This window comes from Corvus hawaiiensis, chromosome 5, assembly GCF_020740725.1.
Source record: "Corvus hawaiiensis isolate bCorHaw1 chromosome 5, bCorHaw1.pri.cur, whole genome shotgun sequence".
Lineage (NCBI taxonomy): Eukaryota > Metazoa > Chordata > Aves > Passeriformes > Corvidae > Corvus > Corvus hawaiiensis.
This window is the reverse complement of record NC_063217.1, coordinates 18934761-18960958: the sequence shown is the minus strand read 5'-3', so window position 1 is coordinate 18960958 and position 26198 is coordinate 18934761. Positions and strand designations below refer to the sequence as shown.

The window sequence follows — 26198 nt, the reverse complement described above, 5'->3', positions numbered from 1 at the left end:
AATCTCTTGAGAGATTCGTTTTCATTGCTGAAAAGAAAGCAAGTTTGGGCATAGATTTGACTTTTGAATTTCTTTTTATGATCCTACTTCCCTTGAGAAGGAAGCAGGGAATGTGATGTTCACAAAAGTATTTAATTCTTTGCTTTGTTTTGGCTACATTGTGGTTGAAATATGCACACAAGTTAAATGTATTCAATCATAGTACATAATAAACACCATCTTATTCTTTTTGCAATTTTATGTCACTAGACATTCAGATAAGTAATTCTGTATTATTTTTAAATCTATCATTTCCTGAAAATTCCAGATTTCCACTGAAAAAGTCCAAGAAAGAGCCAACCATGACTCAGCCTTTTTCTGTGTGGGATGATAAGAGAGTTTCGGTGCTGCCTCTTGCCCTGAAGTAATCAGCATGGAGCAGAGGCAAGGCAGAATTAATGGGCTCTGCAGCTGCTGTGGCTGTAGCCAGTTACAGTGGCATAGGGTGCAGCAGAGGTTATAAGAGAATACCCAACCCTGGAGAAGAAAATGAAAAATTTACTACTGAAAATTTATATGTTTTTTGAGATCTGTATACTTTTCACTATAGTCCTTGAAAAATTCATTAGAGGAACATGAAGCTATGTAAGTTATGAAATTGAGCTTACACAGCAGCTAGTTGAAGTTCATTGTGTGTAATCCAGCTTCAGATCACGATTCACATAATGTAGTGCAGCAGTACCCCTATGTGCCTCCTTCATGAATGGATGTGAATCACTGGTAATAAATAAATATGCATCAGACTCTTTGGGCCACATCTATTGTTAAGATGTGTGGATACTGAGCTTAGCTTTATTTTCTGTAACCAGGCTGGTTTTCAGAGAAAAATGTGAAAGTAAATGTGTTTACCGTGTAAATGCTGGCTGGAAGTCAAGAAGTATCTATTTTGAAGCTTGTCTTGCAATCTTCAGGGACTTCAGCTCAGGCTTTACTTTTTTTATTAAATAAATAAAAAAGCCTCTGCTTTCTACTTTCATATTAAAACCTCTGCCCAATTTTTTTATTCATCATCTTTTTACTTCCTCTGTTGGATTCTTTTGTATCTTTTTGGATATGTGGCTGCTTCTGACTGTGTGTTGGGTGTTTTCACAACATCTGTTGGGTGTTTTCATACCACGAGTTCCCTGTATGATTTAGTTCTTCCAACACAAAATTCCTTCACTGTTACAGGAAAGTACATTCATCTAGGAGCTTTTGCATTTTGAAATACTGGTTGGATTTTTTTATTTTGAAATACTGGTTGTTTTGCCTTTTTTTATGTTTTTAATTAGTTTTGTCTTATAGTGGTAGGGTTATCCTCTGCTGTTAGTTAATACTGGTTTTTGTTACCGGTCTGGCAAAGGCAGAATTCTGATGCTTACTTGACAGGGGGATCAAAGTTTGACAAGATCCATGCTTCAAAAGCATTAATTGCATTCATATTGCTGCAGTGTATTGCCCAACATGGCAAGGGTATAAACACATCATTACTACCTTCAGGATCAAGGTATTTGCAGCCAGTGCCTTTAAAAGGAGTTAGGGATTGGAGTAGTCCAGTTAGACTCCATGGGAACAGCTTGACTTTCATTATTCCTTAGTTTGCACCAGAACTTTCTCAGAGTCAGATTTATTTCGGGTATCTTCTGACCTGGTGCTCTCTTGAAAGTCTTTGTCTTGGATGGGTGATTGGATTTAGGATGTTGCCTTAAGGTGAAACATACAAACAGATTTAGAGGGGCGAAGCAGTTGTTACATAAATGTCGGTTCTCATGGAGATAAATAGAGCAGTATCTTGCTGCCTCCCCAGCCATTACTTATCAGTTGGCACTTGTTCTGGAGGCCACACAAACACCATGCTTAGCTGATCTTGCACATTTCCTGCCGTTTCCACTCTAGGTTTAAGGTAGTGTCAGTCGCTAAAAACATGAGCATCCTGAATAGTGGAGGACTTCCTAAAGGATCTGCAGGTGTTGCTTTCTGCATTGCTTAAATATGTAAAGACTAAGCATCTACAGCAGAGTCCTCAGATGAAGGGTTTCTTGTACTATTTTGTCTGCAAAAGAGTTGGAAAATTGCCTTTTTCCATTTGGTTTAAAATGAAAGTGTTCAGAAATGTTTTTGGAATTTTCAGATTAAAATCTCTCCTGTTCCCCAGCAATGTGTACTTGTTTGCTCCCTCAGCTCTTAGTTATGCTAAGTTTTTAGGTTTTTTTTAAGGAAGCATTGCAGGATAATATGTAAGTCTGAAGTGTAAAGCTACATAATGATGAACCTGCTTGTATCACATGAGACAGAATAATAGAGAGTAAAGAGTTACTGCTGAACACTTGCTGGTAATAGTATGTAAGTGATCCATTACTTTGGTATGATCTGATTGTTAATATTTTTAATTGTACACTAATTGCTAATACAATTTGCTGCATACAGCACCTGGTCTTTCAAAATCTGGCCTTTACTCAGTACTGCAGATAAAAACATACACCTTTTCTGCCTTTGCCTTGCATATTCTGGCTCCAGTACAGAGTATTTTTTTCTGTGCTGTGAAAGGATCATTTGTGATGCTTTTCCTGTTCTGTACTTTTCAATAACATTGTTAAAAATTTGTAGGGTATGTTTGAATATCATTGGTGCACAATGGTTGTAACTGGTGAACTAGCAGCTCTAACACTGTGATTGTTCCAGGTGGGAAGGATACGATAACATTCAGTGACCCAACCCTGCCTGTGATACAGCGGTCCAGGTCACCGTTGTTAGCGTTCACTGATAAGCCACAGAGAACTGAAGTACAAGGTGAGCACCTGGAATGTAAGAACATGATGAGAGCTGAGCACTCATTTCTTTCCAAATAAAATGTAATAAATTTTCATACTGGGATAGCAGAAGGCAAAGTTTCAGTGGTCACAGAGATTGAATACATCATCCACAAGTAAAACAGATAGATGGTCCCGGTACAAATAGCAAAGAAACAACTGAAAAGTTACTATTGAATAGATTGCACAGGGCTAGGGATCAGGTCTTACACCTCAAAGAATTTTCCTGCCAGATAACTTGATACTCTGAGAAGTTATTCATGCCATCTGTGTTACAGTTAACGGATTCCTGCACTTTTCCCTTCAGTTAAAATGCACAGTAGGAAGCAGTCTGTGGAACTGGTTTAGCACTTTCCTGCATTATAGGTGATGTCTAGATGAATGGCTTCCTGATTGCACAAGATAAATTGAAATACCCAACTCATTTTCCCAGAGAAATTGACTGGTTTTTTATAGTCTTACATGTGTTTTGTTAAAAATCCTTCTCCAATAGCAAGTGTTAACATCTCTTCAAAGTCAAGCTTAACTTTATTTGACAATTGCTGATAACCTTGATGGTTTTTTCCTTAGTTTTTCATAATGGATGGGAGATGGATTATTATATTTGCTTATTGGCATTTGGATAAGGTTTTAATGGGCATAACATTATGATATGCCTAGATCTTTCTCAGCTAACCATGAAGCATCATAAACAATTTATTTTTTAGTCCTGAAACTAAATAGATTGTGGCTTAATTTTGACTTTATAGTCCATGTCATTTTCTGATAATATGTGACAGCCAGACTGATCTTTTTTATAATCTTGATCAGCTGATATTTTTGCTAAAAATAAGAAGTGAAACTGTAATGAATAGTTCTCTGGTGAGTAATAATAACTCATAAATATTCATTCTTTTACCTACTTAATTGTTGATTTTTAATTAAATCTGCAGTTACTGAAAGTATTTACTCGGTGGCATTATGCTTTTTTGTTTCCATATTTGTCCTAGGTGAGGCTGGTATTACAGTTGTGATTACAGGCTCATCAGACAGGCAGTCTGATCTGCCTGTCACATCTCATCAGACCCTGTTGCTGTTGCGTTGTAACACTGCCAAACCTTAGCTCTCCATGCTGTGTTTTCTACGTCAGCTGAATTTTTTTTTAAGACAGCCAAATAACTTCTTTTTTGTGTTAAATACTGATGACCACGTGGGGTTCTTGGTGGACTTTTTTTGTCTTTTTTATGTTTTAATTTTTTTTGGTTTTTTTTCAAATATGCAAGCATTTACTCTATAGGAATTTGAAATCTAGGGAAAAGGTTTCCAGCCTGAGGAAACAGTATGGAGTTTCCACCTCATTCTACATGATTCACTTACAAATTATCTACTAAAAACAAACCAATGATTCACAGCCACCAGTGCTGGTAAAACTCTGTATGCACCATTCCTTCGAGATAAAGTAAACTTAGCAGGAACAAAATGTGGAGCAGAGAGGAAAGAAAGGCCAAGATCAGGACTCTCAAGTGGTGGGAACACTAGAGTAGATGGGGATTGACAGAGTCAATGGAAGTCTGAGTGGGAAGGGACCTTCATGTGGCTGAGCAGAGGTCAGAGCACAGGAGTGAGGAATCGGAATGCTGGCAGTGAAAGCAAGATGTGATTAAAAAATATTGAAAGGTGGATGAGAAATGGGCACAGTGAGTGTAGGGACTGGTTAAATAAAGGGATATAGAGCAGGAGCAGAAAGATAGGCAGGGGAAGAGAAGAGCAGAACAGCCTTGGATAGGGAAAAACAGACAAGGATTAGACTTGTGGCAGTCATAGGAAGAATCAGCTCTCAGAAGGTCATCTCCTCCTTTCCTCCTCTGTCCCATGACCATAATGAGAACCAAGGTTAATCACAGAAATTCTGTTGTTAAACTGGAGTAGGCAAAGAAATTACTGTTCTGCCTGCACAAACAGCTTGGGTTTTCCCTTGTCTGTGTCCCAATATATCTGATAACCTGCAGTGAAAACTGAGACAAAAGTTACCTCTGCGATAATTAAACTGGGCCAACTTTTTGGTGATAGAGATGAGCACATATTTATGATGAGCTGTGCAGGGGATACCATAGTTTCTAGCAGTAGGTGAAGCAACAATAACCTGTTCTGCTGCTCCAGATGCTTTTTCTGAAGGATCTTTGAGGCTGCCATCTTGCCTTCAAAGCCTGGAAAGGAAGCAGTGTGTTTTCAGCTGTGGGGCATATCCCTGTGCTTGAAGTCATACAACTTCTCTGCAGTTGGCATCTGTATGAGAATGATACACTCGTGCCTTTTGTACCGCTCTACACAGAGAATAACTGCTGTTGAGCTTTAGGAACTTGCTGCATACTGCAATTTTTCATCTATACACTACGTACCTCCAAAATCTGGGGGACCTTGGCAACTGGAAAGAACATAGGAGTGTGTTCATCTGCCTTCATTCATCAAACAAGTATGCTCTTGGTTTAAAGTATTACTGAAATAAAAGCAAAACCACTCTTATTTTCCTATTAATTGAATGATCAGTTGAGTGAAAACAGTTGATAATCAGAATAGAAATGAAATTCTTACTTATTGTTATATATTAGGCCTCATGTCACATTGGTCAGTTATGGTCTTTTAAAGAGTAGTACTGATATTTGGTGCCTGTTTGACCCAAGAAATCTTTTTAGCTTTTAAATGAACATTTATTCTTCATCAGAACTTTTTATAATGCATCAAGTGTTGCTCTATCTAGATCTGTAGACAGTAAGAGGGCTTTTTCAGGCTTTTTTTTATCCAGTCTATCTGCTTACCTTGGTCTCATCAAAGCCTCCTTTAATCTGTACTTGTTATCATTGTTTCAGTTAAGCTGGATGGTGGATGTTTGTAGGATCTACTGCGCAGTTCCTGTGTGAACATGCATACTGACAGAGTACAATCATAGGAATTAAAGCCTGTCTTGTGCCACCAAATCTCACTTTATCCGATGCACAGGGCGGATAGTGTCGTGGGATGGATTGTGCTTGAGCATCACAGCTGCTAATGAACAGCTCTTCGGGGTTTTTCTGCTCCATTGTTGAATGCCTTGTCCCTGCTGTATTGCCTGGGAGCTGTTTCAGGCATTCCCTGAAGAAAACAGTGCTGTTCTTCTATGAACTTTTCTCTGGTGATATAGTGCTTTGAGACAATTTATCTTCAGAACATTGCAGCAAGGTTGGAGGTATCCTACTTTAAGAGGGAGGAAACTGAGGCATGCAAATAGTAACACAGAGTCCCTGCTAATTTCGAGTGCTAGTTTGAGGTACATACATTTTGGCTCATTTGGAGCACTTTGATGTACAGCACAAGCAGAGCAGTACTGCACATCAAGCTCCTAGTTTTCCAGCTGACTTCTTAGATAATGAGTCTTAGATCCAGTGGGTGATCACCTTTTGAAAGTTAATTTATCCCTGCCTTTTCCACAGACTTAAATTCCAGCTCTTCAGAGTTGAATTCCTAGCTTCATTGATAGCAGTAAAAGTGCCTGTTCCCTTCATGGCAACCCTGCTCTCATTCACTCAGTACCTTCCAAATTCTAAATTATGCAGGTCTGATAGAGACAGTAGGCTGGTCCTCTGCAGCCAGGCAGTCCCATCCTTGTGTGAGGCAGGATTCCTGTGAGAGAATGGAGTAAATTCTTATATACTAAAAGGTAACACATCTGCATGACAAGAGTCATTTTAAGCTTTCAAGGCAGACTTATTTTGGCATTTCCTAAGTTTTCTTACTTCACTTCGCAAGCTTATTTTCAATTCAAATAATCTTCTATGTTTGGAGAAGTGTTGCAGGACCAATAACAAAACTTCATTATTGGATGAAAGCCTGTGAAAAGCTCCAAATAGGTGGAGCTCGTGTTAACCCCTGAAACTGGTAGTGATGGGGAGATTAATGGTAAACCGTGCCAAAAATTTCCATAGCTAAGTACCTTGCTTGGAGTTGATATTCCTCTGAAAAAGTTTGCCTGACCTTGCTGTTCTACAAGCAACTGTACGGTATTGTCTGACTCTTAAAGTTATTGGTATTAGGAAAAGACAGGATCCAAAACAGGGCCAGATCCAGCAAGAAACTTAGTGTTGATTGTTTATTGTCTAAGAAATAGGCCTGGGAGGGATAGGGAAGCACTCTTAAAAATTCCTTATTGAAATAAACATCTCTGTGGTCTAGCACTGGTAGTAATATTCTTCAGACCAGATATTTAACAAATGCCTCCAACTGACTCGAGTATCTTGCTGTTCCATTTCTCTTTCAGCAGAACAGAAGGGAGAACGTGATGAAACTTACGCTGTTGCAAGTGAGTCCCTGGCTCCAGAGGGAACAAACTTAAATAACAGAAACCAAAATAAACATTTTTACCCTTCATTACCCCAGCTACCTTCTGAGGAAGAAGACATAAACAAGCTTGGAAGTCAGATAATTAAACTGGCAGTTGCAGAACTGGAAGGGAAAAGAGAAGGCGCTCCTGTGAGGGAGCAGAATGTGGGAGTTGGAGCAGAGCTTAATGATTCATCAGAGGCAGAGTTCCCACTTTCCAGCCCTGATCCATCTGACCCCACAGATCCCTCAAACTCTGAGAATGAACGAACAGGTGAAACTGAGGCCCTTAAAGACAATGACAAAACCTCAGAGAGAGATTGTGAAACTCCAAATGAAAGAGGGGATCAAAATAACAGCACCATGGATGTGGTGGTGCGTACTGAGGACGCTGGAAGGCACAGAGGGCTCAGTCTTACAACTGCAGACACAAATAACAGCTTTGAGGAGCTTTCTGAATCTGAAAACAAGAAACCATCTGATGCTGCTGAAAACCGTGAATATTTGGATAACAGTTTGGCTTGAGGTATGAAATCCAGGCCCTTGAGCATCTCACTGTAATCCTTGTGCAGTGTCTGTGCTGTTGCAGATATGATCAGTGAAATAGTGTGCTGTAGGGTTGATTATTTTACACTGAAGTGTTAATAATTCTTTAAAAAAGATGGGTTTTTGTTAGTTCTGACTGTAGTGTACCAAAATTGTAAATTACCCAGGGGAAAGAATTAGTGATGCAGTTTAGTGATGTTGGTTTTTTGTAATGATTTGAAGTTTCTATATGGATTGATGTAATTTACATTAGTGTAGTAAAGAGGCCAGTGATAATGATCTATCTTGTTATCACTAGGCTCCTGTAACATGTATGGTCCTAGTGCTAGACTGTATTGTATTGGTAATAAGTGTCTCTCAAGGATGAAAAATTTGGAGTGATAAATTGAGAAGCATCTTAAGGCTGCAAGCTTTTTCTTCTTTCTCAGACTGTGTTCTGTTTCTCTTTACATATAGTGACTGTAAGTATATCCTTAGAATAAGATCACTATTCCCTTACAGGAAGTTTCTGAAAATCATCCCTGCGTGTATATAGTTCTCTTATTACAAACATTTATACCTTCATATTTTGTCAACTGGACAAAATTTTTCCTTTCCTCTCCCAGCTCATCTCATGAAAATGAAGGGAGTTATTTCACCAGATGCTGAGAGCCCAATTTAATGAAGCTCTGAAGGAAACACCATCAGAGAAGCCAGAAGTCTTACCGTGAGAAACAGCAATGCTGTTCCAAATCAAGGAAAACAGCAAGAGGAGAACCAGTGGTGTCCTCACCAACTACTTGGCTCTGTCAATTTCTGGAATTGCATTCCTCTTCTTACAGGAGTTGGAATGGGCCCTTGGGCTTAGTTAATGGGTGATAGATTTTAGCCTACCCCATCTGTGCTCTCCTTTCTAAAGGAATTCTGTGTCTTTTTTATTTTCTTATTGTTTGGAATTAGGCATAACTCTTCCTTTCCTCCTCATTTCACCAGTCTATGGTATGATAGAGGGATTATTTGCATTGTTGCCACTTTGTTAAACTTCTTCTCTTGAAGAGGTTTCATCACAGAAAAATGTTCCTATAATAACTGGGGAAAAGGGAGCTTCTGTGTCATTCCCTAGCTTGGTCCTGATGCTGGAGCTGTGCCACTCTGCTTCTAGGAAGGCAGCAACGAGGGAATACTTAATGTTGAAGTTAGCAGCTGTTGGGGAAGAGGAGGCAGGTCTTTCTTCTCCTGTTTGTAGCATAAGGAATAGTCTCTGCAGCTGTGAAGCTTCTATGGGCCAGCAGCCGTCAAGGCAATTTTTCTGCTGGCTTGGGACCTAATTGTCTGTAAATGTTCATTTCTCACTCCTAGAACTTAAAACCAATCAGAGAAAATTAAAGCAAATTTAATAAAATACTACTAATAAAAAGGAAAATCTCTCCCAGATTGAGTACTTCTTTGACAAATAACTGCCAGCTGCAAGTTTTTACAGCCCACTTGTCAGCTACTGAATAAAGAGAGTTTATATTACCAGTACTGACAAACTCTCCTGTATGTGTAAGATGAGCTAGCATGTGCTGCCATAATCAAGGTGTTAGAGTCCATGGAGGGTTTGTATTCAGCAGAAGAAAGGCTGTATGTAAATTACTACATATAAATATAAGCAATGATAGTTGGAAGGTGAAAAGTGTGGCTTGTCTCTGTTCTCATGTGTTTTCCCTAGCAGGTGCATTCGTGTAACCCTTTTAGTGTCTGTCTGCAGGATATAAAGCCATACTTACAGTGCTCCTCAAATATGTTTACTTTGTGTTTACGGGTAATTGGACATTGCAGCATTCCACTAATGTTAAGCAGCAGTCCTTAGGAATGAAAGTGCTATAAATATTTAAGCATATTAGGGACATGAAGCAGTGAAAAGTTTTTATTTTGTTATCCTGATCACTGTTAAAATTCCTCATTACCTGAAAAAAAACCAAGAAGAGTTTAAGTGTTTGAAAGAGTGTTAAGCTGTTCCCAGTAATTGCAACTGACTGCATTACTGACTCATTTTTGTGACAGTCAGAAGAAAAATAGCTGTAGGAACTAAAATCTCCAGGAGAATGCGCAGGACTTTTTCCCTCTAATGCCTAAATGTCACATGAAGTAGCATTTTATTTGAGATGTATTTTTTCCGTCTTTCACAGACTGATCCTGCACAGAGCTAAATATCAATGCAGTCAGAACTGAGGCAAGCAAGTTAGAAGGTCAAGATTTCATATAGTTGAGCTCAGAAATGTTGAGGGTCTTTTACTATTTCCCTGTCCCGTCTTTCCTGACCCAGAGATGTGCAAATGAGCATTTTTCTCATGCTCCCTTAACAGCCAGTTAATGCTATTAGTTAATGAAGAGCATGGTGTAAGGTTGAAGCATTGCTGCATCACCAGCTTTTTAGTGCCTCATTTGCTGATTGTTTTCAGTATATCTTTTCTGTGAGAGCATACTGATGTACAATCCAACAATTAGGGCATCTTAGTAATTGTCCTCACACCATTCTCCCTCTTAGATGCCATTCTTAAATCTTTGCAATCGCTAAAGTCCAGTAAGATACACAGATCTCAGAAAACGTCATTTCCAGTGTGATGCCACTGCTGCAATACTGCCCCTCTCCTTTCTGCTCTAGCAAATATGTATCCTAGCTACATTTTTAGCCTTCTCCCAGGAACACAAGACTTCAAAGCAAGGAGACTTGTAAAAGTAAGACATTGTTGCTGCACTAGGTAATAAGTAATTAAATATTGTTGTCAGTATCTTCCTCGGATATTGCTTTAATTGATATTGTTGAGCTATTATAGCAATGATTATTTTTTTCCCAGTAAATTTAACTAGTGGATTTTTGTGGATTCAACACAAACTTAGATTTGGAGGGGTGGTGTTTTTTGTCTTGTGTTTTGTTTTGTTTTTTTTAAAGACCTGTGTTCCCTTTTACTACTACTTTGCCAGTGCAGAAATCACAACCAGACATGTAAGCCATGTTGGTGTTGGGCTTTGGGGAAGCAAACTGGGAAGGGAATTTTGTGGCAGGAGTATGGAGAAGCTGCATTTCACAAACTGATTTTAAGGAGGTTGTCTTACATGAAAGTGAAGTCATGCATTATCTGTGAGAAGGACTTCATTTGAAAGTATGATGTTGTGGTTATTGGAAAAACGATGTTCACTGAATTTGTAAAATAAGTGTGTGAAAATGACAGATTAAGAAGCAGCTTTTAGAATGCTGCTTCTTTTCTAAGTGAGACTATTTTTAAGCATATGGGAATTTGTGTAGGAAAGACAGTGGAAGTTCTTTAATCCCTATGAGCTCAGGAATGTATTTCAAAATCTTAACTGAGACTAAGTTGAAAATCTGCTACATTTCTAAAAGATAGCATTTTGTTTACCAGCTTCTGTTTTGTAGTTTGCTTTCTAAATTATGGAGTTTAATTTATTTGCAAACCACTTTTTTGTTGCTGCCTGGATTAACAGCACAACAGCACAACATGGTTAAACGATATTAATAAATTTTGTCATCTTTAATAAAAACATTTCCTGATATACTTATTCTACCTGCTTGTTTCCTTTTCTCTTCTTAGTATCAGATGAATGATAGCCATGGGGTGGTATTTTAATATTCCCACTGAGATGTGTTAAATTTAAAAAGTAAAGCCTTATTAAGTGAGAATTTTAAGTCTGAAAATAATCTTATTTAAATCTTTTCACTGTCACTTTTCCCAGCCTAAGCTGACTGATTTACTTCCTACAGTTTTGTATGAAATAACACCCAGTATTTTTTTGCTTTGAAAATATTTCTCTCTGATCTGCTAACTTTATCATCATTGTCTAAGCAGCATTGTAACTGTTGTATATAACTTTGTTACTGACAAGCACAAACTGGAGACTTACACAAGTAGAATAACATAATGGATCTGAAGTTCAACACAGGAATTTCTGTACTTTCCCTTATTTCTAGGGGAAGTCCACTACCAAGGTCTTGCAACACCACACCCAACACCATTAACAGCATAGAGACCTTTCTGCTTTTCAAGTTGGTGCCTAACTACAGAATAGGGTCTAATGAGAGGCAAATTCTTACTTTTTTTCCTTTAGTATCTAATGATCCCTTAAGAGGCCCTTGCAGCACACAGATTCTTTAGCCCATGTACCCTATCCATCCGCACTCTTACATGCATTCAACTCCCAAACTGCATAAAAGGGAATCTTTTTTCTTCAAGAAAACACTCATAATGTTGAGTTGATGCTGGTTTTATTGATGGGCTTACAGAAAGAAAGCTCTACAAAAGTGATATGGATTTCATACAGGAGCAAGCAAATAGAAATCCTTTAGCCATATATCTTAGTGGGCAATGGCACAGCCTGAGTTACTTTGGGCTGCGCAGGCTGTAGCTGGTGTTTTGGACTTCACCTAAGCCTGGCTGTATGTTCTTTTGTTGAGCCCTCTCTTCTTCTTGTCCATAACCTCAGGCAGTTTCTCTTCCCACAAGTTCTTGTTGCTTATCCCAATCACACAGCAAGCCAGACGTTTCCCAGCATTTCCATTTTCCAAACTGGCCTTATTATTGCCCTTGCCCATGTCATCTTCCTGCTCATGGATCACAACAGATCTGCCCATGATGGAATATGGACCAAAGATTGTGGCAAACAGGTTTGTTTTGTATTTTCTGATTTTGCCTTCTTTAGGAAGAAAGTTGCCAAAATCTCCTGGGTGACGGGGGTGGTTCACTCTGAAAGGGTTATAGTGTCCTCCTGTAGAATCACAGCCATTGCTGAGGTCTCCAAGCTCATGGATGTGTATAGCTCTACTAGATTGATTGTTATCCAATGGAAACCCATCCAAGTAAAAAATGGCTTCCAATCTTCCGTATGAGTAATGCTGCTTGAATAAGACTTGTCCACTCACTTGTGGCTTGTCAGTATCTATTTTGGAGCTGGGCTTCATTTCACAAGTAGCATAAATCATCCCATCAGTGTCGTTACCACGTGTTACTGGGTAGAGCAAATTCTGCCAGAGGTCGTTCACTTGTTTCTGTATTTCATGCAATGACTCCTGCCGTGGATCAGTTTCCTTGTCTGTCATGACACCAGAGGCAGAAAGGGCAAGCCCAGTGACCAGAGAAAGAATCAGAAGCATCTTGGCAATTTTAGAGTCTGCAAAAGATACAGGAAAGTACAAAGAATTCAGGGCATTTTGCAGCAGTATGGCTGGAGAGAACGACACACAGCCGGTGGGGAGCTGAGTGAAACAGCTGGGACATGGTCCCAGTGGACTGCTGCGTGCTAAACCTGTCTAATGTATGAACTGAAACTAAATCAGAATGCATGTGTGTATTTAAACACGCACAACTGGCACCCAAGACTAAAATTTTAGTGATTATATATTTTAAATTAGATCTTGATGTTAAAAACTGCCTCTGTTTCCCTGCAGGAAGCAAGCAAGCCAAAATGTTTTTAAATCTATTTCTGAGTTTGTACTGAGGCTTTTCTACTTCAACAAATTCCAGCAAGACAGTTTGCCAGGAGTTTTTTCTTGGTCCATCTACTTAACCACTAGTTAGGCATTACAAACAAAAAGTAAAAATCCAACAAGTTGATTACCTTGCAGAACCCCTCAGTAGTAGCTCTTCACCTCTGCTCCCCTAAACCAAGATGTGATCAGACAGAAAGCCAGAGCTGCTTGAAGGTGATGCTTATAGAAACTGCGTGTTTGTGTAGAAATTAGGTAACGCTGGCTCAGGGGAGGCGGGAGAACTGTGGGAGGGGAGAGAGGCGGGGACAGAGGGAAGAAGGAAGGGGGGGAGAAGCTTCCAGGCATTTTTGTTTTGGGCAGGGTGAACGCTTTATCCTTTCTTGGTGAGTTTGTTAGTCTGGCTCTCGGTCCTTACGAGCATTTCAAAAAAGGGGGGAAAAAAAGGGAAAAGGCTGTGAAGCTTTGAAATTAATCTGCCTTTTGATGACTTCATGTTCTCATCTAAAACAAGTGAACTTCAGCAGGCAGGGAGGGGAGAAGAAGAAGCTTTTATTAAGGCATAGTTGGGCAGTTTGCTCGCTTGTGTGCTGGTTGTGTGGAGCTGGTTTGCATTTTTATGCATTAATCAAAATGGAAACTGGTCCTTGAGCAACATAAACTGTTCTACATGGATGCATACCAAAGTGGATTTGTGGATTTAGAAACTGAGTTTAAACTGTAGATGTTGAGGTATGTGTCAATGATGCTGCTCTGAAGTTTTAGGGTTAGTTAGTATCTGCTGCTTTACTCACCAAGATACCTGCTCCTCTGCAGCCCTTCTGCTCCTTTTCTTTTCCTTTTTTCTTTTTTTTTTTTGAAACTAGCAGTGATTTCTTTCCTAAAGGAGCAGTAAGCAGTACTGAGGCAGCACAACATCAGACAGAGGTGCAGAGGAATTGCTCAAAAGCTGTTTGGAGCATGGAGAGTTCACATGTGTTTCATCATCCCATGAACTAAGAAATGCTCTCCTCTCAGGGGCATTGTCCTCCCTACAGCACTTCCCACTGTCGTAGCTGAAATGTGGATTTGTGTGTCACAAGATCAATTTAACAGGGTGAGATTTCTATAGAGAGAAAAGAGTAGCTCTTATTACTCTGAAACAATTCTCAATGCAAGAAAATCCCTTTCCCCTGTTCAAGTCTTCTGCCAGCTGAGTAAGGAATGGGACTGTCAGCTTCTGCAGTGGTAAAATTGTGTGTGTTAATCTTACCAGTGTCATATACTACATCAGATCCAAGATACTCAGTTATGTGAGAGAGACAATTTTTGTTCTTTATGTATGAGGGAGAGTAGAGCTAAAGGAATATCAGCTACTCAGATCATTAGCCAGGAACAGGAAATACAGAATTATCTAACTTCATTTTTGAATATTGGGATATTGAATGTGCTACTTTAGCTCTGGGCTTCAGTTCCTAATCTATGAAACAGGACAACTGGTATTTCTTCAGGGTATTTACAAATTTCTGGGATCACTGAGGTCCTGGGCGCCGTGCAGCGTTCGGGGGAGCTGAACTCTCAGAGAGGCCAAGCGCCAGGATTGCCCATCACCCAGCCTAATGCTGCTGCCTTTGCAGGTCTTCCCAACTTCATTCGCTGGCAGTCTCTAAGCTGGGAAAAGCCATACTTGCAGTGTGGTAATATTATGAGATTGCTTGGGTTTAAAGCATTTGGAAGTTTTATAAATAGACACAAAAAATGTTGAGCTTAGACTAGCCAAATGCAAAGGGGACTGGTTCAAGTTTGTAAAATACAGGAAGCAAACATCCTGTCTAGGTACTATTAGAAAAATTATTTCTTAGCAGCATAAGCCATTTTTTATGGGGTCACAACAAATGGAAGGAAGAAAGGAGCATCATTCATTGTTTACTCTCTGAGTCACAAAGTAGTGAACTGCAGTTGAGTTTAACACTTTTACAAGGAAATTCCTGAGCCAGCAGTCAGTACTCCAAGAAGAGAATTGTAAAGCTTTAATTGAAGTATAAGGCATTTTGAACAGAATTTTAGCTAGCATAGGTACAGCAATGTTTCTGACTTCAGTGGCATTTGTGCTGCCTACACCAGCTGGGATTCTGTCCTTGGAAAAACCTACTTGCTGCTCTTTTTTGATGTTCTACACATGAGGGAGGGAAGCAGAAATGCAGAAGGTGTAAAGGAGATGATCAAAGGGACATAAAGGACTGCAGCAAAGCGAAATGATGTATTTGTAGTGCTCTGCACTTCAGAGAATGAAAAGGAAATAGTAGCTGTGGGCTGCTGTCAGGAAGATGTATTTTAAAAAGGAGAAGGGCTGATAACTACAAGGAATACAATTGCCAGGGTGATTTGGCATTCATTTTGAGTCTGAAAGATGGTCCTAAGTACGAACCAGGTGTGTCATTAAAGTCTGTTGTTACCCACTGCCTGTGTTTTAATTTTCTGGTTACAAAGAGGTGCCAATAATGGGCTTGACAGCCTTTAAAGCAGACAGCAGTTACTGGGAAGAAAGCCTACAGTGACCTGACCATGCACTTGTGTTACAATCGCTGCTCTAAAAAAACCAGACCTCTGCTTTTGTTCCAGTTCTACAAGATCTCTTGTATCCTGAGTTTCAAGCAATGTCCTAAAGTTTCCTGGGCTATACAAGACTGATTAGTCAAAACAATTTCTGGAAGGCTCTCTAGACCATGTAGGAAGAATTTTGTTTTACAGTGAACTTTATACCAGACTCTGCTCACAAGCTCCCAATCCATGCTGTAACCTTCAGGGTTGGTTGTTTGGTGGGCTTCTTCTGCAATGACACCGTTCCTATTGCATTACCCTGCTGTTTGACTTAATGTTGTTTGATTTGTCCAGCACAGAGTTAAATACAATGAGGAAAACACTACATGGGAGAGAATCATTTGTAGCAAGCTGTAGCCTTTTTCATGTCTCCAGCACTTTGATCTGCTCTCTGTGGTTTTTTGATAGAATGGTTCTCCATAAAAACAACACCCAGGCAAGAAACTTTCATGTCTTTGGGAGTGAGTGATGGAACTGACTGCTTTTCTTCACATATGGCGGAGGCTGGAGCAGGTGAAAGAAAGGGGACGTTTGAAGTCTGAGGGAAACAGTCAAGATCCTTGGCCACCTGATATGCTCCTTTGGTTTTGGGCACTTCTTGCCATTTCAAGCCTGCAGCATTGGCTTTCAGCTGTAGTGATACAAGCAATGTGGCCAGGGAGGGCAGGACACGGAAAGCAGCAGTGCTGTCAGGGAGGGCAGGACATGGAAAGCAGCAGTGCTGTCAGGGAGGGCAGGACACAGAAGGCAGCAGTGCTGTCAGGGAGGGCAGGACATGGAAAGCAGCAGTGCTGTCAAGGAGGGCAGGACACAGAGGCAGCAGTGCTGTCAGGGAGGGCAGGACACAGAAGGCATCAGTGCTGTCAGGGAGGGCAGGACACGGAAAGCAGCAATGCTGTCAGGGAGGGCAGGACATGGAAAGCAGCAATGCTGTCAGGGAGGGCAGGACACAGAGGCAGCAGTGCTGTCAGGGAGGGCAGGACACAGAAGGCATCAGTGCTGTCAGGGAGGGCAGGACACAGAAGGCATCAGTGCTGTCAGGGAGGGCAGGACACGGAAAGCAGCAATGCTGTCAGGGAGGGCAGGACATGGAAAGCAGCAGTGCTGTCAGGGAGGGCAGGACACAGAGGCAGCAGTGCTGTCAGGGAGGGCAGGACACAGAAGGCATCAGTGCTGTCAGGGAGGGCAGGACACAGAGGCAGCAGTGCTGTCAGGGAGGGCAGGACACGGAAGGCAGCAGTGCTGTCAGGGAGGGCAGGACACGGAAGGCAGCAGTGCTGTCAGGGAGGGCAGGACACAAAAGGCAGCAGTGCTGTCAGGGAGGGCAGGACACGGAAAGCAGCGGTGCTGTCAGGGAGGGCAGGACACAGAGGCAGCAGTGCTGTCAGGGTGTCCATGAAGGCGCAATGGCTTTGGCTATTCACTGCCCGTCGTGTTGTCCAACACAGCCTGTGAACGTCTCATGGAGCTCTGGTGCTTACGAGGGGAGCTCTGCCCTGGGCTGAGCTGTTTTAGCCTTTTCACCTGCATGGGGAAGATGTGGCTGGCACTGGGCTGTGGGCAGCACCACATCCCATAGGAATTATGATGGAGCAAGTGGTTTGCAATTCCTATGGAGAAAAAAAAGAAAAGAAAATGAAACATTTTGCTGTAGCAAATGGAAAATCTGTTGCTGGTCATGACTTATTCTTCCTGTTTAATCCTGTTCCTTGACTTGGTATTTCTATTTAAAGAAATAAAAATATTTACTGCCTGAGAAAAGCATCCATTTATAATATTCTTGCAAAAGAGCTATAAGCATTTCCAACTTTTCAGAGCATTACCCATAACAAAACTCAAGTTAAATAAATAAATAAACAAGAGGGAAACAGCACTGTTTTCTCTAGGGAATAACTTCTCTTGAAAATAGAAGCTCATGCAACTGTCAAACTACTCTGCATCAGCCAATTTGAAAAATTCTTGAAATTCTTCCTCTTTAATAGCTTGTGAAGAAATCATTTCATGAGAGTGAGGGAGAGATGATCTATAAGTAAGCTTTTAGAAAAAGCTGCATTCAGAAACTCATTCTGTCAACCTAATTTAACAGAATTTAATCTTCACATGTGAATATAAAATACAAATATGTAATGTAAAAAGTAGGGATGGAGCCCAGCTATTAGATAATTTAGGTTATTATTTGTGTTTGTATTTATTCCCTGATCTTTTATAAAAAGTTTATCCTTTCCTCTGTGTAGCATTAATCTGATGAGAGGTTTGCTGTTTGAAAGGAGACAAGAAATAAACAAGAGACTTTTGTCAAGCTCAGTGCCCAATGGCCACAAATGGAATATCTTGGGGTTTTTAAATTTCGAAGTGCACATTGCACACATTGTGCATATTTGCACAACTTCCGCTCTGTGCGGAGCTTCAGGTTGCAGCTTGGGAGCCGTAGGAACGCTGGACCATTAGGTCAGGGGTATGAGCAGTGGTTACCTAAAATAACCAGATACAAATAAATTTCTCTTTTTATGACACTTAGTAGCAGCTGTCTCAATATTGTAATGATCATCACAGGTGAACTGAGCATGGTTTTCAGATATTTCTATCCTTAGTGTACTATAAAGACACAACCATTGATAACAGGCCATGCCCTGCCTTCTGCTTGCACGTGTCATCCCCCTTTGGTTTGTGTCTCTGCTGTGGTCTGAAAGGGATTTATGGACACCAGACCAAACCTTACCAATGTAAATCAAGACTTAAGCTTCTCTATCCTGTTTTTAAAACTTACCATTGCTGAAGAATCTGCCATCAACTGTGGCTTGACTGTCTTTTCTCTTAGGGGTTTACCAGCTCTGCAGCGTGGTTCTCACTGCAGATTGGAACCACTATGTTGGTTGTACCCACTCTGAACATGGGGGACAGATTATTTTCCTCTTTGCAACAGCCTCATTCAGACCTGAAGGTTTAACTCTGTACCGATGGATATTCTATCTTTCAGCTAAACATTTCCAATTCTTTTAAGCTTTCTTCCTAAATTTTGTAGGCTCCTGTGTTGAGTAGACCACCTTTTCCTATGGACTGTGCACCTCTTCCTGGAAGAGAAGTCACAAACACCCCAGTGTGCCAGACAAACAGCAAGAACTGCCATCATGCTTGTCATGCAGACTGTCTTATTCTCTACATCATAATGTGATCTTTGCCTGATCCTTTCCTGCAGAACTGCTGCCTATGCAATTATTTCCATTTTATATTACAGTAGTTGCTATTTCTGCCATGTATTGGATTTTACCATTGTCTTAATAGAGTTACTGCCTTCATTTTATTTTCCCCACCCCTTATTGTTTCTCCAGCTTGTCACAAACATTTTGAATTCTAATCCTTCCCCACAGTGTATTTACAGTCCTTCCAGATTGGTGTCAGCTGTGAATTTAATCAGTTTACTTTTTGTTCCATCATTCACGTCATTAACAGGAGGGCTAAATAAAGCTAAATAGACAAACTTCTGCACTCGAGGCAGGTTGCTCTCCCTGTTGGGAACTAACTGGTTTCCAAACTGGGAACAGATTTCCCACCATCCCCATACCTGCTTTATAAGAGTGTGATCAAGACCCTTTTTTTCCCATGCTTCTGCATAAGAATGTCATGTGAGATAGTAGTTAAGATATTTAGCAAAGTTTGTTCAGATAACCACCTACTTCTTTTCTATATGCAAGACTGATTATTCTGCTGTAGAAAGGAAGTAAAAAATTCCTGATGTCTTTTATCCATTTCCCTTTCTGACATTCTACGCATTCCCCTTCTGGTGAATACAAGAAGTTTGCCTCTTTTAGTGGTTTTTCTGTGGCTGTGACTCCTGGATTAAGCCACACCTGTCATTACAGAATTTTCAGACATCATAGGAACCAAAATAATTTACTGGCCCTATCTCAAAGTATTTACAGTACTATTATTACCCTGGGAGAAGTAAAGTGTCTTTGAAGAGCTGCCTGGCGCTAAGTGGTGTCTGAAACCTTAAGCATACAAAAACTAACAAAAAACCACCATTTAAGTGCACATCCCCACATTGCTTTCTCCCTTCTGCCAAAAGAGCCAACGGAACCCATTGGATTTTAATATTACATCAGCTATGGAAGCAAGGAATAGGTTAATTCATGCTAGCTAGACTAAATAAATTTCCAGAGGTTCCCATTTCTGACCCTCTTATTTCTCGCAAGCAGCAGCTGTTTGTGAAAGTCTCCCAGTTAATCCATGTTCCCCACCACTTCATTACAATTGCCAGTACTGAAGGCGCACCTTGCCGAAACTAGGAAAGTTTTGCTAAAACCAGGAAGGTTAAACCCATTCCTAAGTTTGCATTTTAACGTAGAATCACAGGTGCTTCTCAAGTCACTAAGTAAAGTGAAATACCTTGATGGTTTATTTATAGATTCATGAGGATCTTGATGCTCCCATGCCCCATATCAGAGGCCCTGTTAGTGCTTAAATCCCTGGTGGCACCTGCAGGGCTCTGCTCTGCACTAGAGCTCAGCAGAAGCTGAGGGCAATCATGTTCCAGGAGGACAAAAGCCCACCTGGCTTTGACATCAGGAGCAGCTCCTGCTCTGGTGACAGCCCAGCTAAGGGTGTTGTGTGTGGAGGTAGGGGCTGTTCACAGGCAGCCCTGGATGGAGACAGCCCTGGGCTCTTGCTGGAGTCAACACTCAGCAGCATCCAGGAGGATCTTCATCCTTGAACACAGCAAAGTGCAGGAGAGCCCTTGGACTCCTGGAGGCTTTATCAGAGCAGGTATTTCACCTCAGAAGATGCTACCATGGAATGAAATAATGAAAAAAAGGTATGGCTTATCTGTGTTGCATACCCATCTCCTTGAAAATTGTGTGTAGTTCAGGACCTGACCCTCTGAGTACTTTTCAAAGCAGTTTGTTGTAAAACCTTTGAATTTGTATCTTTCAAAACAGCAGAAATTATAAAATTTTTAAAATGCAACGTTTTTCAGAGTAAAAATAGCTTTTATGGTAAAGCGGTTCCCCACCTTTTTAGTTGTATTTATCCTAGTGGCTGACTTTTGTAAGAATAACTGAAACCCTGAGAGATTGATGAAGTTTAACAATGTGTGTTCATTATATGCAATTTTGTTCTCTCAGTGAAAACACAGACTCCTAAATCCTACTTACGCTCTGAAATTTCAGAGGTTCCAGTCCTCATCTGACCTTAACACCTCTTAGTTTTGTGCAGCTTTTGTAAGCCTGTGCACATGTTTAAATTCTCCCATGGTGAATGGTTTTGGAGATCAGATGTTCAGGATTAAGAGCACAACCAGTTTGTGCCTTGTTTAAAATCGTTTTGACGTTTTAGTGGAAGTCATTAAGATTGTTTTCTTGTACTCTCAAATGGCCCACAGTATGAGTGAGCCATTTTTAGGAAAATTACATAAAAAGATTTGAATTGCATAAAAAGATTTGAATTGCTAAATTACTCACCTTGAGAATGTTAACACAAATATTTTGAAAACTCTGAAGGTTCTATCCGAGGTAAATATTTGCACCTGAATTCCTCCCTTGGGAAGATTAATTCCAAAATAAATAAATAATTAAAGTCAGGGACCATTCTTAGTAAAAGCATGTAGGAATAGTCAATTCTAGCTGAAGATGCTCTTAGTATTGTTTATATTTACATTCTTCTTTCTTTCTTTCTTTCTTTCTTTCTTTCTTTCTTTCTTTCTTTCTGTCTTTCTTTCTTTCTTTCTTTTAACTGTGCAGTGGAACCAAAATCTCCCCAAATGGTGCCAGGTTTAAGGATCTCCACAGAAGTGCAGCATGGTTCTGTGGGTTCTGATTTCCAACCAGGTGAATCTCACTAGTCCCAGCCCAGCAGCCCAAAGGATTCGAGCATCTCTGAAACTGGAGGTTTGGCTCTAGAAAAGCTGAGGTAGATAGGAGGCAAACACATGAAGGTCCTCTGTTTTTATCAGCTCCGATGTCTGCATTAATAGGCAACACTGAAATTGCCACCTGCTTACAGAAAGGCTTTCAACTCATAGTGCATGGAGTTCTTAATAGTATCCCATTAGATATAATGAGTTACACTGGTGCAGATTTCCCCCCTGAAGTTTGCACGCATTTGTACAAAATAAGGCTCCTGCTGGGGTGTTTTATGAATGTGGAGTCTTTCAGTTCCAGTTAAATAGGATAACCAGCTGTTTTCCAGGGCACAGGAAGAAATCCTTGGATTGGTTGTTGTCCCTACTCTCAGCATTAGCATGCCTGCAAAAACAGAATAAAAACACAGAAATATTTTTCTGTAACCTTCTTGAAGGAAAGGCAATCCTTTGAATGCATCAGAAATTCTAATAGATGCAGGGGGGGAAAAAAGGAGAAAAATCCATTTTCTTTGTCCCTTGATTTTGCTACAAACCTTCTTTCGATCTTCAGCCTCCAGGTCTCCCTCGCATGAGTTGTCATCTGTGTTGTCACTTGCAAGACTTTATTCCCAAAACCTGCAGGTGTTATTAAATTTGAGGATTATAAGGTTATGTAGGACATGGTAGAAGCCAGATACGGATTGGATGTTTTTATTAGAGGATTACCAAATTTTGTTAACAGGAGTGTGCCTGAGTAATTCTACTGGAAGCTCTGTTGTGCTTATTATGAAACATCTGATCCTGAAGCAGATACAGAGCTGCACCCTGGCAAGGTCCAGGTGTCTTACCACACCAAGGACAGGTTGTGTTCATGATGTGTAAAGCTGGATCATTGCAAATGATACATACTGGTTTCACTGGGAAAAGTGTAATGGTCGTGACAGAGGTATCTCACCATAAAATCCCAAATATCCCAATGACTTCAGAATCCTTTTGCACTGCTGGTACGTGTTACAGGCAACAAAATAAAATCAATATACAAGGTGTGTGCTTCCACGTTAGTTTCAAATACAGTGAAAATATCTAATGCTTTTTGTAGTTTTTTTAACTTGAATATTCCTAGTATATGACACCAAGATCTTAAGCAAACTTGTTGCTCCTAAGGCATGAGATTATGATGACATGTAACAAACTCTGTAAATGTCACTATACACGTGTGTTTGTGAGTGAGGGCCTAACTCCAGCTAGTGAGCTTAAAGCAAGAAATCAGAGTAGAATGTTGATGAAGAATAAATAACTAATCTGACCCTGGAAACAGCATTTTCTCACAGTGATGAACTTGCCTAACTAAGGTCATCCACCAGCTACTGAGGAGGTAACTTCTACTCTTCTTTCAAGAGGAGGGTGAGTCATGAAATTTCCAGAAGCTATGAACTCTTTTTGCATACAAACTTGTACCCTGGTGGGAAGCTCACACGCATGCAGCCTTTTGCTCCCCTCCAACAGGAGGGCAGAGATACTTGGAAGGGCAAAAGCAAGAAAACCTGTGGGATGAGATAAAGACAGTTTAAGCGGAGGTGGGAAATAGGGGCAAAGACAGCCTGTGATGGAAAAGCAGTCACTGCTCACCAGCAGACCATCGCCCAACACTGCCTGCAACAGCATCTTTGGAAACGCTTTGGTTCCTCCATTTATTGCTGAACACGATGCCACAGGGTATGGAATATCCATCCCTTGGGTCAGTTGGGGTCAGCTGTGCTGGCTGTGTCCCCTCCCAGCTCCTCATGCATCCTCAGCCTCCTTTTGCTTGTGGGGTGGCATGAGGCCGAAAAGATCCTAACTCTGTTGTAAGCCCTGCTGAGCAGTGACTAAAACATCTCTGTTTTCAAGAGTGTTTTGGCCACAAATCCAAACCAAAGCACCCTATGAGCTACTTTGAGGAAAATTAGCTCCATCCCAGCCAGACCCAATACCCATGCAAGGCTGGATGCTGGCATAGCCCTGTACAGGGAGGGAAAAGAAAACGGGGGTTTGAGTCACAGCTAATGTGGTTTGCAATTCCAAGAGAAAAATGAAGAGTATTGAATAAGGAATTTGTGTTGTACTTCCAGGTACACCTTTCCTTCTGCTACAGGGCTGAATTACTGCTGCTGGGATAATAAAGTCTACTTGGTTTATATGAGCAGACTCCTAATTACTTAATAAACCACTCTAAAAGTTATTTTGTTGAGTGGAAAATTATTAACTGGCTGAAGATCCAGCAAGCAGCAGCTGTTTCATAGTAGAAACTGGGAGAACTGGCCATGTTCAGTGCCAGAAAAAAATTTTTTTCTAGTTTTAAAGCTATTTCCCACTTGGATCTACAAGGAAAGGGAAAATTCAGGTCCATGTATATAATTTGAAATTGTAATTACTGGCATAAATGAACATTTGCTGTTTATACTATATTTATGTATTTTCGAGATGCGAATTAGTCATACAGATCCTGTTCCACCATGAATCCCGTCATCAGTTTGAGCTTTTCATAGAATCATAGAATATCCTGTGTTGGAAGGGATCCACAAGGATCATCTAAGTCCAAGTCCTGGCCCTGCACAGGAGACTCCAAGAGTCACACCAGGTGCCTGAGAGCATTGTCCAAACGCTTCTGGAACCCTGTCAGGCTGGGTGCTGTGACCACATCCCTGGGGAGCCTGTTCCAGTGCCTGACCATCCTCAGGGTGAAGAACCTTTTCCTGATATCCAACCTAAACCTAAACAGCTATGAGGCCTCACCTGAGTGTGATTATTCAGTTTATTAAAATTAGTTGTCTGTTTCTGCAGGAAGGATGAGTATCTTTTGCCTTGACTATGGATATTTACTCATGTTTTGGACTGGATCTAAGATGGCACAGTAGTTAGTTTTTCTTTTGATTCAATGGGTAATTTTTAACTTCAAGATTGCTCACAATATCCAGCTGGGTGAGGATTTTAAAATCATCTTTGGGAGAGTTCAAGTAGAATTCCACCATGAAATTTAGATTTTAAGAAACTTCACATCAAAAGGTAAATCTCTCTACAAGGTAGAATAGAGCATGCACACTATATGTAATCACATAGTTACACAGTTCCTCATTATAGCCCTGTAGTCTCATTTTTCAGACAGTAGAAGAGAATCTATGTGTTCTGAACGCTTCTGGCGTGGTGTGACTACAAAGTTTGATCATTGCTGTATGTAGCTTCATCAAAGAATATTGTCACATCACAAAAGGAAATATGGTCCTAAAATTAAAGGACAGATTTGGGTTCTGGAAGCATTTTAGTCTCTTTCTCTTGACACGGAATAAGGAGTCTAGCCTCCTCTTACCTCCAATTTGCCCTTCTTCAAAATGTTGATAACGATGAGTCACTTCCTTATGGGGGTGCTTTGAAGCTTAGACGAAGTCTGAGTTGTTTCTGACACTGAGAAAATTGATGTCAGAAACTGCAGTATTGGAATACTAATCTTTCAAGGCTAAGATAAATAATTGTCCACAAATGAAAAGCTATTTCCTCTGCAAATTTTTGGCCCTCTCTATAATATTCTTTGGATTAGTAGAGTCCAAACTTAATACAGACAACAGAGGAGACAGTGGACACTGCTTGCTTAAGTAAACAGCAGCCAGAGCCCAAATTATTAGTAAATACCAAGGCTTCATTTAGGTTGAATAACGCTGCAATCCAACAAATAAATGAGCCATCAAGTCTGAATTTATGTAGCATACGAAACACATTAAAGCCATCTGACCATGACAAAGGCCTTTTCTGCTGTGAATAATGAGGCAAACACATTAGAATATCCTTTGGATGAGACATTAAACCCAAGGTCCTTTCTGTTTGTCTCTGGTGGCTCTTCAGGTGGAAGTTAAAGACTCCATGGCATTTCACTAAAACCATAGAAAATCTCTGGCCCTGAATGGTATTACTTTCCTTGTAAAGAAATAAATTAAATTTAAAAATTAGAATAGCCGAGGTTGCGTATGAGTTGAATGTCATCAAGGAAAATGCCAGTTTTCCTATCCATGAGGGCAATGAGGAAAGTTCTCTTGTTTCACTGAGAGGAAGGTCAGTGTGTCTGGTATAAATATAGGTCTTTAAAAGTCCTTTGGGATTTTGGGAGTGTAAAGCACAGAAAAATGCTTTGTACTCATCATTAACAAAAACTGTGGTAAAGGAGAACAAACTCAAGTCATATATGATATGTTTGCATGTGTCTATGCTTATGTAACTAGACACACACTTTTACATGTGTAATTTCCAAGAAGTGACTTGGAAACAAACAGAAAATATGCCAGGAAAAATTCTTTACCTCAGCCTGTACATGTGTGATTCACTTTAGGAAGTTCATCTCAATTTTCTGCTTCTTTTGTATAATACCAATGATTTTGTATCACTTGAGATACTTTAGCTGTTCCTTTAGTCTGAGTCTCAGTGAATGTTTATCCACTGAGTCTTGTTCCCTTAGCCTGCATTTTAGTTGTGTAGTTTCACACCAGAGTTTCTTAGCATTAGACACTCATAAGTAAGAGGCAGAAGAAGTCATGTGATAGGTAAATTTCAGACTCCTCTCATAGATGTAGATGTACTATTTTAT

The 26198-nt window shown here is 40.4% G+C and overlaps 2 protein-coding genes across 5 annotated transcripts in view; one reads left to right on the top strand and one right to left on the bottom strand.

Moving 5' to 3' along the window:
- The window catches only part of CCDC149 (coiled-coil domain containing 149), a 52409-nt gene extending 41167 nt beyond the window's left edge, over positions 1 to 11242 (top strand). For 3 of the 4 annotated variants that reach the window (XM_048303779.1, XM_048303781.1, XM_048303782.1), the window contains 3 exons: positions 2701 to 2808; positions 7099 to 7686; positions 8312 to 11242. In XM_048303779.1, coding sequence (XP_048159736.1) covers positions 2701 to 2808; positions 7099 to 7685 — 695 coding nt within the window. In that variant the 3' untranslated portion in view covers position 7686; positions 8312 to 11242. The remainder of the gene's footprint in view (positions 1 to 2700; positions 2809 to 7098; positions 7687 to 8311) is intronic. The other variant, XM_048303780.1, reaches the window with a different exon arrangement.
- A 690-nt stretch (positions 11243 to 11932) lies between these two features.
- Positions 11933 to 13443, bottom strand: SOD3 (superoxide dismutase 3). The gene is made up of 2 exons (XM_048303783.1): positions 13299 to 13443; positions 11933 to 12851 (listed from the first exon to the last, which is right to left on the bottom strand). Exon 2 carries the CDS (start codon positions 12832 to 12834, stop codon positions 12109 to 12111), a length of 726 nt encoding a protein of 241 aa, XP_048159740.1. The 5' UTR covers positions 12835 to 12851; positions 13299 to 13443; the 3' UTR covers positions 11933 to 12108.
- Positions 13444 to 26198: the final 12755 nt, after the last annotated feature.